This window comes from Oreochromis aureus, linkage group 23, assembly GCF_013358895.1.
Source record: "Oreochromis aureus strain Israel breed Guangdong linkage group 23, ZZ_aureus, whole genome shotgun sequence".
Taxonomy (NCBI): domain Eukaryota; kingdom Metazoa; phylum Chordata; class Actinopteri; order Cichliformes; family Cichlidae; genus Oreochromis; species Oreochromis aureus.
Window position 1 is genome coordinate 17,360,132 of NC_052963.1, and position 20,284 is coordinate 17,380,415.

The 20,284-nt window shown below is 41.0% G+C and overlaps 1 protein-coding gene across 1 annotated transcript in view; it reads left to right on the forward strand.

Annotated features, from left to right (window-relative positions):
* LOC116312242 (filamin A-interacting protein 1-like) overlaps positions 1-17,898 on the forward strand; it is a 34,249-nt gene extending 16,351 nt beyond the window's left edge. The window contains exons 2-5 of the mRNA XM_039607024.1: positions 10,686-11,013; positions 12,863-13,036; positions 13,139-13,317; positions 17,802-17,898. Of these exons, the coding sequence (XP_039462958.1) occupies positions 10,696-11,013; positions 12,863-13,036; positions 13,139-13,317; positions 17,802-17,898 (768 nt within the window). The 5' untranslated portion in view covers positions 10,686-10,695. The remainder of the gene's footprint in view (positions 1-10,685; positions 11,014-12,862; positions 13,037-13,138; positions 13,318-17,801) is intronic.
* Positions 17,899-20,284: the final 2,386 nt, after the last annotated feature.

Below are 20,284 nucleotides of genomic sequence, written 5' to 3' on the forward strand. Positions count from 1 at the left end.
TGACCGAGAGGGCAGCAGAAATGGCAACAAATGAAACAGCACAGTTCTATCAAGATATTGTAGGTGACAATAACACAAGGTCAAGAAGATCATTTCAAAACAGGTTATTTCTTTATGCACTGTGCAATCCGTTGTAAATCCTGTTTACAGCAGTCTGTTTACCAATATAAGCAAAGATATTAGGCATAAAATAAACACATATAAACATCAAAATCCCTTTTTTGGTGCAACTAAGTTTGAGCTAAAAGGAAAAGCGCTGATTTGGGATCTCACGGCATTGTGACCTTCTTTGGCTCCAAATGTGTTTGCAGTTTAATCATCGCTGACCCTCAAATTATATGTGTTCCTTTTTGCTATTAGAGCACATGGCCTTGCATACACGAAAACGCATAATTATGATTGTGAATAATGATGCGTGTGATCGAAAACGAAGATGCCGTGACATCATTCAGCAGAAATGCATGCAGAGTTTATAATAACTAATGCAATAAACAGACTTATACAGTGACATGAAAGAACAGCATAGCTGGGACCAAACACTAAAACTGGACTTTGATTACACCAAACTCTGGTGGTGTTAAAAATAAGTGACATGTTACAGTTATGTGTGATAATGCACAGCGTTAAGTAAATTCTTCAAGGATTTCATTATGAATTTCCCCTCCATGGAGAACAACTTTCTATTTCACATCATCACTTTTAATGGTTCAAAGAGTAATTTTTTTCCATCTTCTGGGAGTAGAATAAATAGAATTTCCTCTTTACAGTAAAGGAACTGCTGTAAAATTGCAGGAACATTTGTACAATGTCCTGATCTTTGTAAATACAATTTGTGGTAAATGTTAATGCTGTTGAGTAATAAGACAGCAGCTGTAAAATGTTATTTTCAGTTAAGTCAAACTTGAGCTTGAGCTCATCTAAGCAAAACAATGATATATCAAGTCACGACACTGCCTGTGTTGGTTACTGCACTGGGTGTAATAATGTTGCCAAAAACATTCCTACGCTAGCGAAGTTTGAGGGGCTTCTATTTTGAAATGAAATTCTCAATATCCTCTTCTTAGCTGATAGGATGGTGTGGTCTTTTGCTAATGCAGCCCATCTGTTTCAGAGATGCTCTTCAGCATACCTTGGTAGTAACGAGTTGATTTTTTTGAGGGTTTTGTTTTTTTTTTCCTTTTTGCTTTCCTGTTATTTGAAACAGCCCAGTCATTCTCCTCTAACCTCTGGCATCGGCAAGGCATTTTCTCCCAGAGAACTGCTGCTCACTGAATAGTTTCTCTTTCTCTATAAACCCTAGAGATGGTTGTGTGGGAAAATCCCAGTAGTTCAACAGTTTCTGAAATAGTCCGACAACCATGCCAAAATCCACGATTGTTGGAGTCCACTGTAAAAAAAGCAGCCTCATGCTGGGAACGACTGTTTTTGTACAGCTTATAGTTACAGAAACCTCACATTTAACATCTGTTGTTTCTTTTTAATAGAAGCTTTTGAGGTAAGCTAACCTGTTGCTGCCTCAAAGCTGAAATGATTTTTCCCAGTCCTGGTTTAGAGGTATTTTAATCTGTAACCCGGCTAACACTGACAATTCTGTTTGCGCTGAATGAAAAACATCTGTGTCAAAGCTTTTTAGGAACCACGATAAGCGAAAAAGCTGTTGTTTTTTTTTTTTTAGTAACACTGGGTATGTTCCATCCAAATCCAGTGGGATTTGGGAAAGGTTACCTCTTAAAGTGATTCTAAGTGGTGATTTAGTCCACACTCTGTTCAGTAAGCTGCACACTACCAGAAGATCCTCCAGAGGATAAACTGCTGCCCCTCCATCTTTCCCACCCCTCTCTTCCCTTTCTCTGCTCTCTTTTGATCTGCATTTCTCTTCCCCTCAATCATCCCGACAGCAGCGTGATGTCAGGCTGCAGGAATTTTCTCTGTAATTTCTCGGTGTGTGTGTCTTTGCAGCGGTGGGTGTGTGCACGCATGCATATGTTCTGTGTGTGTCTGCGAGATTTCTGCTCGCATGCCACCAGCTTGCTGTTTGCATTTCAATGTATGTGTGTGTGTGTTTGGCTGGAAAAGAGTGAGGTACCTTCTCTTTGTAGCACACCTGTTTGCTCACCTTTCACCCCAGCGACTTTAATGGCCCTTTTCCTCTGCTTCACTTCCAACACACATAAAAAGTGAAGTCATCACTTCAGTAAAAAAAAAAAAAGGCCTCTTTTATCTTTCAGGGATACCAAATGCTTATAGAAGAGAGTCCTGATGCCCTGATGAGTTGTTTTCTTAAAAGGCTGAATAACATCTGGGGAAAGGCTTTTTTTTCTCGTGCCTTAATGTGGCACAGAACAGGCCTGGTCTAAGATTGTGAGTCCCAGCAGTCCTAGAAAAGACCTAATATCATAAAGCTCCATAATAATAAGCCTAATCGCTTTTTGACGAATTCACATGTGTGATAAAATAACTTAATGGCCATTATAACTGGCCTTATAAGGCTTTATGAGTTAGTGACTGCCTGGCTGGCTGGCTGGCTTGGTGAGTTCATTGCGTAAAAACTCTTTGAATGAATGAGCCTTTTGACCTGGTAGGAAGTCAAAGAAACCTTGGTGGTCTCTGCTAGACAAGACTAAACTGCCAACTGTTTCCAGTAACAGCTCTGCTTTTGGCTTCGGACATCGTCCTCTTTGCCTAATGAGAGCACAAGGTAATGGAAGGGCCTCGGGAAAGGCAGGGGGGAGAACTCATGACTAAATAATTTAGCTCTTTTCATTAATAGCGCCACACCAGAATGGACGCCAGTGTTCGTCTGTCAGTTTGTCAGTACATCATTGGCTCCAGACAGATCAGCCCCAACATTAAAACCACTGACAGGTGAAGTAAACCTTGAGTCTTACTGTGAAACACACCACATGTCCAAACAAGCTCATAGATAGATAGCTTGACACTTTATTAATCCCCTCAGGGAAATTCAGGTATCCTGTAGACATAAAGTAAGCACAGGCAAAGCATAAAATGTCCACAATACATAAAAGCAGTAAAAGAAACAAATAAAAGGTGCAAATCATCCCCGTAAAACTAATGATCAGTGTTATAAAATATAATAGCAGCGGGGCTAAAGGGGTTCAATATAAGGAGATATCAACTCCATGCCTCATGGCAATGGGACTCCACAGTGGCAGCAGGAAAATACCAAATGCAGACAACACTGACCTGGCTGCCAGTCCCCTCACATCTCCATCAGATCAATCATTCATGCGATGGGTGAGAGTGAACCCAATCCATGGAGGCCTCACCACGCAGCCCTGAGGACCCGATGGATCCCCTGCCAACGACTTGGTGGTAATATTAGACCATTAATTTTAATGTCGTGGCATTTTTCAACAGCTGTTGGATGGATTACGATAAACTCTCTCTGTGTTTATACACCACTCTGTATTTAATCATTAGATATTAATAATCTCTGGATCTCTTCCACAGTCTGTCTTTTTTCCTGTCTCTACTTTTCCCCACCCGGCCTCCCCCCTCTGAGCCTGGTTCTGCTGGAGGGTTTTTCCTGTTGAAAGGGAGTTTTTCCTTTCCACTGTCGCCATGTGTTTTGTCATAGTGGGGCGTTTGATTTGGGGTTTTCTTTCTAGTACTGTGGAGTCTTTACCTTGCAAAAACGTGTTGAAGTGACTGTTGTTGCAATTTGTTGCTATATAAATAAAACAGAACTGAATTGAATTAGATTGAATACAGACTCTTGGGGTGCCCAGATGATGACTGTCCAACAAAACTGCTTGTTGTTGTCTACAAAAACTGAACCGTAGATGGATGGGTGTCAACATTGTTTCCAGATAGAATAGATTACAAATTAAGAGCAGATTACTGCAAAAAAGAAATGAAATGCATTTGTTTTTGGTTGTGAGCAGACATCCACACAATGTTTTCACCACTTAAACTAATATTGCTGAACTTTAACTATTTATGGTTTTGTACATCTAAATTCAGTTTCAGTTGTTGCATGGTGAACTTCATGTGAAGGGTTGTGAGCTTGGGCCACAACGTTGTTACTTCGCATTCTTTCTACTGAGAAACTTTTTTAAAATTTTGTTTATTCATTTTAGTGTGATCTATAAAGACAACAGAAATAATAATAACTTTTCAAATTAAGAGCATTCAAAAACAACAAATATAAAAAGACATAACTAACATTTAACATTAACATTTCCACCCTGTGGCCTGTTCCTGGTGGGGTGGCAAGCAGGTCCTGGGTTCACATTGCTGCATGTTCTCCCAGACAGGCCTAATTCCACAGTCCAAAAACACACATGGGGTTAGGCTAATTGGTATTAATGGTTATAGGCCTAAATGTAAATTTGTCCACTAATTATTTATTTAATTGATGCCCAGATACCCACAAAATTAATTAAAATTTCCATCAGTTATGCTCTTGTGTAAATAAATGCTAATATGAGATGAATGCAGAAGTTTTTTAAAATTTCATTCTTTCTGACAGTTAGCCAGGGGAAATGACTCTGGCTGCTTAAAGGTTGATGAGAAAGTGACCCCCACTGGACTAATGACCTCAGTATAGACTTCTTTAGTGGTATATAGTTGGATGCACCCACTTCACCTCTACATTAACTCAGTGCCATGTTCATTTAGTGAAGTCTGCTCCCAAAGATGATAAAGCAACTTGTGATTTAGGGCGGGGCTGTGTGGTGATTGAAAATCCACTACTGTGTAAGCCTGCAACACCCCTCAGCTTCACGGTTTGTCATCGCTCGTCACATTTAACTTCAAAATATCAAGATGGCATCTTCACCAACCAACAGGTGGTGTCATGGTGGTTCACACCCATCTTTTATATACAGTCTATGTCTACAAGCTGGAAAACTAAGATTGTTGTTGTTTTAGCTTACTCACTGTTTAGCTCAAAACACCACTTAGCCAAATTATATCAGGAAGCTGTGCCAGCATGGGCTCTGTGTGTGGGTACACACCCACATGTAAGTGTATACACACCTCAAAATGAGAAGCTGTTGAGATGTTTAAACCAAACGCACACAGACATGCACACACACCTATTAATTCTCCCTCTGTGTCCAATTGTGTTTGTGCTTGAGTGATTCTCTTTTAGTGTGTTTGTCTTTATTGCCAAAAAGCACACTGAGCGGCCAACTGTGTTGCATAAGATCTGAGCACCTGTTAATCATAACATCAACTCCTGGCGCTGATCTTCGCTCACAAAATGAAAAATGAGTGGAGTTTATTCAAAGCGCGCTGACAAGCACGCCTTACTCTGGTTGGATGGGATTAGTGAGAGGACAAAGCGCGGTTAAGTCATCCCTGGGCAGTTTCACACATGTCGCACGCCCGTTCATTCATGCTGTTTGTGTCAATAAGCACTTCGGCAGATGGAAATGGTGATCTGTTGTTATTATATGAGAATCGCAGGTAGAAACACGATAGCTTGAGCAGGTTGACAGTTGGATAATACGATGACTTCATCTGAAATATTGACAGGTCTGAACTGGTTTTCGGCTTTGAACACAGTCAAAGTTTTCCCCAGTTATACTTTGGCTATACACAGAAACTCCCACCCATCCATTCATCCGCTTATCCAATCAAGGGTCACGGGGGTGCTGGAGATGATCCCAGCTACCATAGGGTAAGAAGCAGGGAGCACCCTGGACGGGTCACCAGTCCATCGCAGGGGTAACAAAGGCAGACTCCACAGAGAAAGGCCCCGGCCAGATGGTGGATTCAAGCCCTGGCTAACCCTCCTACGCCCCCCACGATAGAAACTCATTCACTAAAATGGTCCTGACAGGGTTATCCAAGGTTTCTGTCCACACATGGTGACCAGTTACCGGAACTTGGTCTTCACACCTTCTCTGCTGACAACAACAATGTCATGGAGAAAATATGGCCTCACACCAGCTTTTGAGAGCTATTGTTTTTCCGACTCCTCGGGTGAAGGAAGGCCTGAAAAAAATTTCCAAACAGCATCTTTTTTTTTTTGTTTTTGTTAGTTTTTTCTTGCTTTGTTTGTAAGCTTTGCTTTCTCTTGGCACTGCTGCCTTCCAAAGTCTATTTACATCCTGTGTTTGTTTAGATTTGGACGGTGCTGCTGATCCTGCAGAGCAGATGATGGGATTTTAACAGTTAACAGCGATTAACTCCAGTGTTATCACATCGATCAGCCGAAGTCTGCTCCATCAAATCGTTTTGTTTGTTTTTTTACCCCCTTGCATTTAGAAAGAAAAAAGAAAGGTGTTTTGTGCTGTGTAACTACAGTCAAACAAATTAGTTTCCCATCTGTTTAAAAATACATCAGCACAGCTGGCCGGCTTGCTTTCGCGCACCCTTTCTAATGTTTCCAAAGATTCCTCTGCTTTCATCTTGGTTTCCTGTAACCAATAATACAGATCAGAAAAATCAGGGTCATCACTCACCAGAGATACAACGCTGATCTCAAAACTCATTTATTTGACTCCCACCAGGACTGCAGGGGACTGATTTGGAGAAACATCAGATCCGATCCGATCCTGAGCTATTTTCCCGTTCCCTCAGTGAACATTTTCATTTTTTTTATGAAGTATGTGATGTATTTCTGATCCATCTTGGAAATTTTGCAGATACGTGATACTTGCACATGTAAGAATCCCAGCAGGGCTTTACGTGTCTGTGACCCTTGGATTTGTTGCGCAATCCCAGATCAAATCTGCGCTCTCCAGCCCCAAATATGTATCTTGCATTTGTGAACTTGAACAGGCTGCAGTTGTGCTGTAGTGACTAATAGCTGCGTTTCATTAGGACACTTACTGTTCTGATGACACAGGCTGAACCGCGTGTTTGCTTTACATATTGCAAGCACATTACTTAATTCTTCACAGACACACTTGCTCACACATTCGAAGAGCTCTGTCTATCGCCTGTAGCCCAGATCTCTGAGTAAGCCGATGTGGAGTCTGTCTTAGACTGCAGGGAATTACCTCAGCTCTGAATCATGTGGCGCCTTGCCTAGAGTGTGCACAATGCAATCAGCCAGCCATCTTTCTTACTCATAAACTGTCAGAGGGCCTCACACAGAGGCTGGACACGAACTGCAGGAGTCGAGTCAAACACACTGTTTCTTTCTGTGTTCCAATTGGGCCGTATTAGGATTAAAAATACGACTTGAACTTTGTGTTAAATAGTAAGCAGATACAGTTCAAACAGAGCGCACATAGGCACACATCACAAGCCTAGGTGTAGCTGGGGTGTCTCCAAATAAGCTGTGCAGGTGTAGCTGAGCCACACTCAGACATATGGCTGTTGGGCCAGACATCCTGGTAAGATGATGGAGGAGCACAACGCTGGAATGACATAGGCTAAAATAATAACTTTTGTAACTTTCATGGTATGTGTGTTGTTGTTGTTGTTGTTGTTGTTGTTGTTGTTTTTTAATCTAGTGTGATCTGTAATTTTTAATACACATGCACAGCCCTAAAGTTGATCTTCTGTTTTCTAAGTAGATGTTCACTGTATGTAAAATGCTTTCAGTAGAATTGTATTTAACACAAATGGAAGGGGAAACTGTTTTATTATAGGTGCAGTGAATGCAGTGGCTTTCCTGGTCAGGCAACTTGAGATAAAATTTAACCTAAATGACTCTGAAACACCTAAAACTACTCTTGCACAGTGTTGTACTGTAATTAAAAATCCCGACCCAGCTCTCATTTCTTCATACTTTGCTTCCAAGCTGTCAGACTTTCTTGTAACTTCTAAAGTGGTCTTGAGCAACAGTTCTCCAGGCTACTCATTTTCAGTCCAGTCCTTGTACCTGACTGTATTGCGAGGATTTTTTATCTTTATTTTTAAGCCACTTAAAAATGTGGGAATCCTCTTAAAAAACATAAGCCTGCAGTGGGATATGGTCGGTGACTCAGCTTTTCTGACTGGAGCTTTAAAAAATGGGGCACACACCTACACAAACATTTTGCCTTGATGTTTAAAAAAAACATGTAAGATACGATTGTGGTAAGCTCAGAAGTTGGCTGACTCTACTCGTTTTAATCCGCACTTTAAAGACAGTTTTAAATCTTATAAAGCAGCAAAAAGCTACAAACATGTTTTTACTGCAAACTGTGTGTCTGAAATCTAAACAGTAACAGGATCTGATAAAACAGCGGGCGCTGGAATGATTTTACTCTGACACCTTGACTTTTGGCATTCAGCGGTGCCCAGCTGACAGTCTCCTTCAGATATGTTGTCATTCTTTACCATGTCTTTACTCGTGATTTAAGTACAGCACAATGTCGATGAAAGATGGACTTTTAGTATTTCATTACATACAGTACTGTACAAAAGGTTTGACCTACCCTTCATTGCTTCCAATGAGTCAGACCTCCAGATTTTCTGAAGGTCCTTTAACATTTTTCTTTGGACACTGGCTGCTTTTTCACTCATTTTCAGTCCAGTCCTTGTACCTGACAATTTTCAGATAATCTTTGTGTGTTAAGCCACTTAAATCTGACCTACGAATCAGTCAAACATAAAAAAAAAAATCATGTATGTTTGCACGTTTCAATAACTCACTGCACACATCTCAGATTTTTCTAGCAAATTATAGAGAAATGAAGGGTGGCTTAAGACTTTTTCTATACTATATATATTGTACTATATATATAACTTGTTCTGTTATTAACTATTTATTAATAGCATCTTACCTCCCTTTCCCTTGTCCTTGCTGTCATTTCGAGCTGCTTTAGTTGGTTCCCCTTCAAAGAAAATCAACATACTCTAATCCCAGTATTTCTGTCACTGTCCCTTTCATATCTATTTACCAGGAGTACAGTATTGCATTATGTTATGTTGCTCAGTTACAAATTACAAAATAAATGTAACCAAGTATACTGTTGTGAAATATGTCTGTTAGCCAGAACTGCCACTTTTGAGCTCAGTTAGTTGGACTCATTTTGATGTGAGTGGAGCCGGATGAATTATGATGTAATGCCTTTGGGCAGCTTATTCTCTCTCACATCAAACAGAAATGAGTCTCAGCATGTTTCAGTTCTGGTTTGTCTTTTGAATATATTTACTTTAGCCGAGCATAATGCTGAAAAAGTAATAAATTACTTGGCAAAAGAGCTTTCAAAGGGGTTTCTTTGCCTGCAAGCTTGTAGCTTGCATTCATCTATTTATCATAGTTTGATTTGTCATAGTCAATGAGCCCCTGAATAGCCCATTCATGAACCAGATGCCACAAAGGCACACTGTATATGCCAAACAGACATTGGTAGGTAGCCACAATGCTTTTTATTCACAGCACACACCATCATCTACCCTAATGTTAACCCTTTTTCTAACCACACTCTGGGCCCACCTATCATCATATGTAAAACTAACAGAGTAGGTACACATTAAGAATACAGAACTCAGGGGTCTGACTGATTTTGGCTGCTTTTTCTAGGTAAAAAAAGAAAGAAAGAAATAAAGCACTTTCTGGGAAAATTCACCAGCTGCTAATGACTGTCAGCAGTTCTGGGTAATTCGCTGCGACAGGACTAAAGGTCCCGGGTCCAAAAACGGTTCTGGTGCTGTCAGAAAATTGGTGGACTAATCGGGCTTTGTGGCCAGTGGTACGACGTGGTGATGATGAATCAATTCCGCTGAGTGACTAGTAATAACACAGTAGGGAATGACGACATGCCGCCGCGCTGTACGCATTGCAAATATGGAACTGGATGCAGGTCTAGTTTATGACCTACTTCTGGACGATGACAGGTTACATCTGCTGTGTGTGATGAGATCTCCCTGCGGAGTCCAGCATGTTAATAAAAACATGCTTCAGGATACAGACAAGACACTGATGAGAAAGGTCCCCTCTTAAACACTTTTCCTGTCATTGAATGAGTACTTTTGGTGGACTATTTTCATTGTTCCTCTGCCCTCTTTAAATATGCTTGCAGAACCAGTCCTGCAAGTGCACCCATCAAGCATTCGAGGGCTCTTAAATGGCACCATTACCCACTAAGGCCTTAATCAGGGATGTCAAACTCACTGTACAGCCCACTTTGATCTTAAGTGGGCCGGACCAGTGAGACTCCCCTTTCTATTGGTATAAAGAAGTTTAACTACACCCTTAATCCCTGAGATATGTTTGTATTAGAGAAAGAAGTGAAAGTCCTAATGTACATCTCAGATTTCCTGCAACAAAGCTACTGTAGTAAATGAAAGAAAGCTGTCACCATGACACGCAAAAAATTATACGTAATAAATGTGTAAAATTGCAGAAGAAGTCCTGGTAGCTCGTTGCCATGACATGCCATTAAACTTTTTGTGGTAATTCACAGAAGATGTCCTCTTTTAATGTAATAATAATAATAATAATAATAATAATAATAATAATGTGGATCATTGTAGTTAAAAAAACAAAACAAAAAGGTTTTTGTTGTTTAATTCCTTATCTATTACTATCTGTTGTAATATGAATGAATGGTCATGGGGGAAAAGCTGTAAAACTAATAAAAATACAGTTAAAGGTCAAAACTTTATGCAATTCTTCACTTGTTTCAAAACTGCCCATCTGAGTTTTTTGGAGTTGGAGTCTTTGTCTGGCCAATTTTGTCCCGTGAGACGAATGACAGAAAAGACAAATATATAAATGTACATTTATCTGCATACAGACAGTAACAAGCGTGTTCCTGTCTTTCACTGAACAGGTAGACGAACATGCGATCCCGCAGCAATAGTCTGGAGGATGTAACCAAGGCCAAGCTGGCGCAGCAGGCAGACACTCGCAAGAGATCTGCAGAGCGAGACGAGCCCTCTGGAAGGGCAGAGCGTCGCGGTCGACACCGCGAGCCACCAGATGACACCGGCACCATTCAGAGGAACAACAAGACTCCCAAGAAGAGCACCAGCGCAGGAGGAAGTGGGTGCAGCAGCAGTGCCAGCGGCGCTGCCAAGGGTGGTCGAAGGGAGAAGGGCAGGGACCTTTCCCGTGATGACCTTGTCTTTCTTCTGAGTTTGCTTGAAGGAGAGCTACAGGTAATCCAAACAGTAGAGATGACTAGGTGAATGTGGATTTAGCCCAGACAACATATAACCATTAAAGCAGCAGATAGGCCTGCAGACATGGCACCAGCCCCTGGCTTAGCGCGCAGTGCGCTCTCAAGTTGGTCTGTGTTAACAGACAGCTGACAGCTGAGGCTACTTCCTGTTTCCTACACTAGAGCCGAGAATTGCCTGGCAGTAGGGATGGAAACTGATAAGAATTTATATTGATTCCATTATTAATATCAGTTATTCATTTGATTCCTTATCAATTCCCTTATCGATTCTCATTGGCTCCATTTTGAGAGTCACCACCATCGCTAAGCAGCAATAAAGAAGTTACACTCATGAAAAGAATTGCATGCTGTGGGTCAAATGTTTTCACGTCTGTTGAGGTATTTCTCCTCTTTGTTGTGATCAGTGTTGGAGTCGTTACTCAAAAAAGTAATTTTTACAAATATAACACTGAACACTTTTCTTGAAAGTAATACAGTACCTAACTTAATTACTCCCGGCAAAAAGTAATTCTTCCTGCTACTGGTTACATTACTCCAATGGTACTTTGTAAAACAACTGAAACACACTGTCTCATAATCACCATTTAACAATATAAACCTGAGGCTACAAACCCCACACACCAACACAAATCCCTAATGCAGACACACACACGTCTCTAAGATCTCTCTCTTAGTAGAATACAAAGCTGGCTGCACAAAGCAAAGATGAAAACCAGCACAAAAAAAGCAATCGCCACAGTGATTCTGCTTTAGAAATGTGAACAGGTAGAAAGGAAGGCTGCAGCCTGACTGCTCATCTGCTTGTTACCTGTTGAAGTTAAGAGTCTGGCTGTTGGGCTCGACATTCACTCAGCTTTCACTCTGGGTCCCTCACTGGCCCTCTATAGCTTGCATAGCTTCTGAAACTTACTCAGTATGTTTCACCGCAGAGAAACCCCTTGTGTGGGTTTCTGGCATGTGAATCTATACAGGAAACAGTAATCCTGTAAATGGTGGTGTTTAGCCTTGGTCTGTTTCATTTCTTTTTAGATTTAATCAGTTTGGCTCATGTTAATGAGTGAAAAATGCTCAATATTTCTGTGATTTATCTGCCAATTTTGACTGTTTTTGTACTTCTGAGTTTATTGTAAGTATACATAAGGTCAGCCCCATACCAGTTGGTAATGCCACATCTATGTTTGTTTTTAATTACATGAATATGTAAAAAAATGTATTTTTGAACAAAAAATCAAATGCTCTGGGTAGCGCCTGAAAGAATGAGATCGTGGATACAAGCAGTGGAAATGAGCTCTCTCCAAAACGGTGGCTGGGCTCAGCCTTAGAGATAGACTGAGGAACTCAGCGATTCAGGAGCTGCCAGTTTAGGTGATTTGTGCATCTAACCAGGATACCTCCTGGGGGCCTCCTAGTTGAGTTGATCAAGGCATGTGCCACTAGGAGACGGCCCTAGGAAGGACCCCGGACATGCTGGAGAGATTACTCTCGGCTGACTTGGGAATGCCTTGTAGTTCCCCTGGAAAATTTAGGGGAGGTGGGCAGGGATAGGGAGGTCTGGGCTTCTCTGTTTAGACTACTGTCCCTGTGATGTAGACACAAATAAACGGCAGAAGATGGATGTATGCACTAAAATCAAAATTCCTAATATATTTGTCAATTTACTGCAACAGTGCTCCACAATGTTTCTATACAATCCGTGGTAACTGCAGAACCTACACTCTTGCTGTCTTGTTGCTGCACATTAGCAGGAAAACAGTTTATTCCTCTGCATATTAATCCTGCAATACGAAGTTCAAACCAGCCACATTCCTTTTCTTCTCTCACTGCAGGCCAGAGATGAGGTGATCACGGTGCTGAAGGCAGAGAAGATCGACTTGGCCCTGCTGGAGGCCAAATATGGTTTTGTCACACCACAGAAGGTCCTGCAAGCTCTGCAGAGAGACGCCATCCAGGGCAAGTGTGACGTCTTCCAGGAAGACATCTATGAAAAACCCATGGCAGAGGTAACAAACAGTCACTCAGAATCTCTAATCTACTAATCCACTGTCCAAGCAATGCAGTACAGTCCAGACATGACAGATGTTTTTTTATTGCTCCCATCACAGCTGGATAAGCTAGTGGAGAAGCAGAGGGAGACGCACCGGCGGATGCTAGAGCAGCTGCTGATGGTGGAACAATCACACAAGCAGACCTTGTACAAGCTGGAAGATGAGAAGAGGAACCACGGGGAGTTCATAAAGAAGAGTGACGAGTTCACCAACCTGCTGGAGCAGGAGCGAGAGAGGTCAGTGCACGAACTACCAAGAGAAGTTGGGCAGTCAGTCAGAAAACTGGCAGCCCCCCAAAAAATGACAATCACAATTTGCTTCAACATGGAAGTGTCTGACTGTGTTTATGCTGGTTTCCTTGGAGAAATCTGGTGACCTATAATCTGATAGCAAATACAGGAAATCTCACCCTGGGTTCAGGGAAAAGGCGTCAGTGTCACTCTATAATTTATAATGTCTGATTTAAAAGATTCTGGATGCCCTTCAACTGCATTACAGCAGATTTTTATTGCGCTATTCTCATGTTGTGTTTAAAACGGAGTCCATGAGGAAACTTAAAGTCTTCAGCACAACTGACCCCGTCTCAAGTGGCATCACTTTAGAACGCTTATCAGATTTTAGAAACCCAGAAGGCTTCCAGGAGCTTCATTTACATGGACAAAAGTAGTCAAGCTCTGGAGTTCTTCTTGAAGTAGATGTTTATATGTGAAGTGATGTAAATCAAAATGTTGCAGGACAGCCATTCTAACCTGCACTTCATGTTTCATTGACCTCCAACAGGCAGCGACTCCAAACATGTGCATTGTATCAAGCTGAAGCCAGAATTACATCTGATGCAGATTTCTTTCTTAAACAATAGCTGCCATCTCCAATTGCTTCACTGTCGCGGTGATATGAGTGTCTTTCTGAGTCAGTGTTGACGTTTTCTTTGGAGTGAGAGGTCCTCACTAGAGGTCCTCCTAGGAGGTGGCGTCCACATATGTGGACATCACATTTTGGGTTGTCTAGACCAAAATACAAAATTTTGCTCTACAAGGGCCTGATATCCACTTACGAGGACATGATACTGCCACTGTTCTATTGAAATTTAAAACGAATGTCCTCATATGTGGATCTAATTTTTCTCAGAAACAAAAATCAGGTAAAAGAAAAAAAAATCAATTAATTCTTTGTTTTTACATTCATCAGGTTCCAATCAGCCCAAATAGCAAAGAGAAATTAAAAATGAATGCCATGAAAGAGTTCGGGTCTTAGGAGGTTAAATCATTTCAGCCAGCAGAGGGGAAGTACACGAGGAGTGATCAAATCTTTTTCCTTGAACTGATAGTATGAGAAATCGACTGACAGCCAGCCTCCTTCCAACTCAAGCCACTCAGTGTCACCAAATAAATGTAATAATAATAATTAATGTATTCATTAACAGTGTTAGCAATAAATCAAAGTGTTCTTTAAGAACAGGAGGAAAATCCCCCATAAAAAACAAAACATCCAATACTTTTGTTCCCATGACCTAGCCCAGGTCTTTTACTTTTACTATCGCTTTTTATTGAACAACTTTGCAAAAACCTGGAACAAACCAAGAGTTGTTTCTGGAGTTAATCCAGTGACCAGGAATGGAAGGCAGGACAGATAATTTACATGTGCGCTTAAAAAGAGAAATAAGCTTTACATTTACAGTTCTGCTTTATGGTAGCACTGTGGATATTTATGAAATGGGGGGGAAACCATATCCCTGGAAAACTGTCATAAGGGCTGCATAAGTCTGCATTTCGTTGCCAGTGAAGCTTTGAGGCAGCACTCAGCACGAGGGACACTGACTGTTGGTGCTGCCATTTCATGATGTGCTATGATGTAATTCTTTAAACTCTCCAAGATCAGCAACTGTATATTACAACTGCTCAAATCTGAAGGTTTATACACACCTTTCTTAATGCAGTGTCCTGTGTACTACAGCTTAGCACAAACCAAAATCACTTTTCCTCAGTACAGTGTTGATGCATCAGCCCACCAATTTAATTTGCTTTCAGAGTAACATATTCTAACATTACCTAGTTGGACCCAGTGTAGTACAGGGATTTATAAAATCTAACAATGAATGCTATAACCACCACAAAGTTTACATTTTTGGTGTAGCTCTTCTAATGGCTTCAAAAAACCTGAAAAATCCCTATACAGTAGATTACATCGCCACAATGCCAAGCTCAAGGCCTTAAAGCTGTAGCCTATGTAGCCTAAGGCTACTTTGAGTGCAAAAATAATTCCTGACAGAGGTTGAGTGCCGAAACTTTATTACACTAAAAGACTGCAGTAAGATGCTGGAAGCTTGTCATCTCGGACTGAGAGAAGCTGCTCGGCCATTGAAATTCATGCCACAAAATGCCTGGTGCACATTTTTGATGCTTATGTTAATACCAGAGGAGGTTTAAAGCGCTGCAGCTGTTGAGTCAGCAGAGCATTGCTGTGGTTCCTAAAAACTTCTACTTTGCAATAATACCACTTACAACTGATTGTGAAATATCTAGGAAGGAATAATGTTTAGAAATAAACTTGGAAATAAACTGTGGCATCCTATTACCAAACTCTGCAAGCTCTTTACAACCATGCGTTCTTTCATTAATGTTTGTAAAGGCAGACTGCATGGCTAGGTGCGGATTTTATAACCCAGTGGCAATGGACTTGAAAACATCTGAATTAAAAATTAAAATGTGTGGCCCAATACTTTTGTTCATATGGTATTTGTTACTTTAAGCTAATTGCTATCATCATCACGCTGTCTTGGTCATGACAATGTTAACATTTAGCCCAACATCCCTGAATGTATATTTTTGAATATTGCAGAAGTCCTAACACTTCCAGTGGAGAAAAATATTGTAATGTGAGATGAAGCTAGGATGAATTATTTAGCAGTCATGTTCAGCACTGCAAGCCAAGACAGAGGCAGCTGGAGGTCTGAGGTGGAAACATGTCTGATTTCTTCTGTAAATGTCACATAGAGAGCAGTTACTGGGCCGCACTCTTTTTACTGCTTCCTCAGCAATATCACATATCATACACAAGCACAGTGTGTGCACTAACCTGGAAACTCACCTGCAAGACACACACACACACACAGACGAAACACACACACACACACACAGGCAAAACACACACACTATCTCGGCAATTAATCTCACAAGGGAAACACAACTGGACAGCGGCCCGTGACCTATTTGGGACAATCACATCATTGCACTTCAGCCATAGCAGAATGTTTGAGTTGGATCGAGAGGGCAGTGTGACGATGGTCTGTGCTTTGTCAAAGAGCATGTCAGGAAGGACAGGCTGCCATGAAAAATAGACCCCTGTCCAGGGTCGAGCTAATTACCTTGTGAGAAAAGGCAAAAGATTTATATGACTGAGAGAACAAAAAAAAAAGAAAAGAAAAGAAGAAAACGTACCAAAAAGCTCTGAAAAGTATCAGTCATAGTGCATGTTCAACAACATGCCAGATTACCATGGAAATAGTGGACAAGGGTCTATTTTTTTAATAATGAGTTTGCCAGTAGACTTTAGCATAGGCTCAAGTAAATGTGTGTGTAAAGGCATTGAACATTTGCCACTGTCTTCTGGCCTCTGGATTGTGTATTAGCTGAGTATGTGTGTAATATCCAACATTATTAGGCAAACGTGTGTGTTCAGAGGTGTCCTCTTACCTCCCCTCCCCTCCCTGTTTGTCCAGACAATCCTCACATGAGACATTATAGTTCTCAGTGTCGCCACTTGGATAATTATAAGTTATACTATATGGTAATGGTGTAAGTGTGCTCTCTTGAGTGACTGTGGGTAGCTTTTCTGGTTCATAAAAAAAGGGCATATAGTTATCACAGCCAGCAGGAAAACCCAGTTGTACACTATGCTATGTATCTGTTAACAGCTTCATTTGTAATTATTCAGTCTTGGCCATCATTTCTATTGGTTATGATGATGCTCTTGTCTCAAACAAACAAGACCTGCTAAGCTGCTAACATCCCTGTTTGAAAGGGAAAATAAAGGTTTCAGATGGGATTATGAGTGGCAAATAATGGAAAATGAGTATGAAGAATCTGTAGGCAAGGGATGATATTTCTTTCTGGTTTTCATTGGGGGTCTGCTTGTAGTCCAAGTTCTACTGAACAGGTAGCAGGTAGACAGAGTGAACAATGGCACATGGAACAAGAAGTCTGCAATTTAATTTTCTTTATCTGCTATCTAATATCCAGACTACACCAGAAGCCCCGGAAAACTGGCTCTCATTCACAGAGGCCAAGTAAGCAGACTAGCTGGTGGGTTTTCAGAGTTAGTGCACAATAAATTCCTGGAACTCACTCTGCCAGTGTTGATCGCTTTCCAAATATTAGATTTTAGGTTAAACGCTACAAAATCAGATTTAAAATAGTCAGCATTTTTGTACAATTTAATGTGATGAATCAATTTGTGAGCTCAGGCTTATGTGCTACACGTCTGATATGGAGTTAACAAATGATCAAAGAATACAGCCAAAGTTGTCATCTGTGCAAGCTGTTATCTGTTGAGGGTTCAGTTACATGACCCCAAGTCATATGACAGTAACTTCTCCAGCTTTTTGAATGTGTGCCTGTGTAAAGTCAAGTGAGTTAGGCCTCAGTCAAACAAGCCTAGATAATGGTCTACAACCATATGGCAACCAGCAGTTGCAAGTGAAAAATTCATATTCCTCTACCAGTTGGCAAGTGGCAGTCACTATCAAATTGATTGCTAAAGCCCCAGTCATGCAGGCCTTGAGACCAGTCAGTGACCCCTTGGCAACCACTGGTTTCTAGGGAAGTATGTTCATTCCAATAGCAATCATGCAAACTGTGGGCAATCGACAGAATCTGCAACAGACCAAAGCAGATTTGCCCACAGTTTGCATGAACCATGCGAGTTGTCTGTAAACACTTGTTAATTACTCTCTGAGTGGTAGTGAAAAGGTGGAAAAAAGTGCAATGAAGACCTGAAACAACATTGCAGCGTTAGCCTTCAAAGTAGAATTCCTGCCTTTTAAAACATGTTACTTGTACCACTGAGGCATAACTTTTTCTTTGAAAGCAACCGTTTACCGTTTTCGGTTCGCATCCTGCCTTTTCAAGTTTGAGTTTGCAGAGAAGTCTATGTCTTCTATGCAATCTAAGAGCATAGAAGACCAACCAAAGCAATTACAAAAAGGTCCACTCTCTTTGCAAACAATTTCACCTAGCAACAGCCAGAAGCCATAGTAACTACTTGCCAACCAGCTGGGGAGTACAAATTTTCCCTCGTGACCAGTGGTTGTATCACAAAGAATATAGTTGACAACGTATGAGTACGGTACACGACATCAACCTCAATAGTTCAATTTTAAAGTAAAGCAACCTCTAGTGGCTGAGTAAAGAAGTGCATGATCTGGTGTCAGCACCTTTACATTAGGTGAAACTCCAGAAGTAAAAAGCTGAGCTTTTTCACATGTGCAGATATCTGTCGAAACCAAACAACTACAACAAAAAAAAGCTATGAGGAAAAGTGAAAGTAAGAAGCAAATCAAAGTGAAACTTATGAAGGTTGTGAAATATCTCCTGATTTATATTTTTCCCCATTTAACCCCATGTCAATCTTAACACAGACTTTCACAATCGTATGCGTCATATCTGCTATGCTTTCATGGATCATATCATTCATTAGGAACTAATGGTGACGTAATCATTGTTGAAGGACTCGATCGTTTTCTGGCAGCAGCTTCATAATAAATCTTTCATGTAAGTCTAGTGAATAAGGATCTCAGTGCTGATCACAAGGCAGACTTAACGAGATCTAGTGAACATATTTTTCTGTTATATAACCATTCAGTCACCCTTTAAAGAGGCAGACATGTCATCACAACTGCCTCATGCAAGAAGAAAGAGAGAATCCCCCGCGGAGCTTAAGTAAACACCATTTTAGTCCTTCTCCCATGCACAAAACACAAAGTTTGCTCAGTGGTTTCTGCTAAACTCTACGCTCCTTCCAAAATATTATTATAGAGGGCTTGAAATAATAAAAGAAACCCCAAAACTTTGACTTCTGAAAGGAAAAAGCCACTTATCGCTTGTTTAAGGAGAGCTGAAACAGCCGTCTGTGTTTTTAAGAGCGCCTGCTACGGCTTCAGCATGTACAATATGAAAGACACCACATCACACCGGGCTTTAATTCTACTCTCGTTAATCCACTGTTATATGATGCATTTTAGCTGCATGTAATCATTTCCTTTAACTGGGTCCTGGAAAGCAGCAAGTTGTGATTGCATCCTGGGGTAATGTGGAGCAGCGTTTGGAAGTGGACAAACCTTATTCCCCCCATCTTTCACTAAATTCACACACAGTCAGCCTGTATGTTCAGAAACTCCTCATCGCCAGCGGCCATTTTTTTATTCTTTTACTCTTTTCATAGCAGGAGGCCTGTGATTGACCTCCTCCCTGCGACCTCTAAAGAGGATGTAAATCCGGGCAGGGGGTCGGGGATGAACCCGGTTCCCCACCGATTAATTGTCAATCGAGCAGCCATACATGAGTGATGACCTCATCGCGCGCCGAGCACTGCAGGAGCAGCAGGGGTGTGAGAGCAAGAGCGGCATCTTAACCTTTAACAGATGTTACTTTAAACATGACTTCAGCTCGCTGATACACACAAACACACACACACACACACACATCTATGCCTCAACAGGCCGTTTGCTCGCCTTTGTTCTTTTGCAGAAAACTACAGAGCAGGGAGGGAATTTTATTACCACGAGAATCTTCTAACTGATGTTAGTGTGACAGGTTCCATCTTATGCTGTCATGCATTGCCCTGAACTGAACATATGGAAGAGTCAAACATCCAAATCAACCTGCTGTCTCTACCATTTAAAGTTTGCACAGCTGTCGGTGACAGCAAATAAACCAATGAGACAAACTCAGAGAAACTCTGTGAAGTAATGTCAGTGAAACACATACCAAGCATGGTTGCTTGAGATTATTTTATAGTCAAAAAAAAAAAAAAAAAAAAATTAAAATAGCTTTTAGTTAATAACTGTATAGTTTGTATTTTGTCTCTCTTTTTTTTTTTTTTGGATCATGTGAACATACCCAGTGCCAGAGTTTAACTGAAGAGGAAACAAAAGAGATCGAACAAAGACTTGTAAATGTAAACTGGTACAGGGAACACAATACAGAT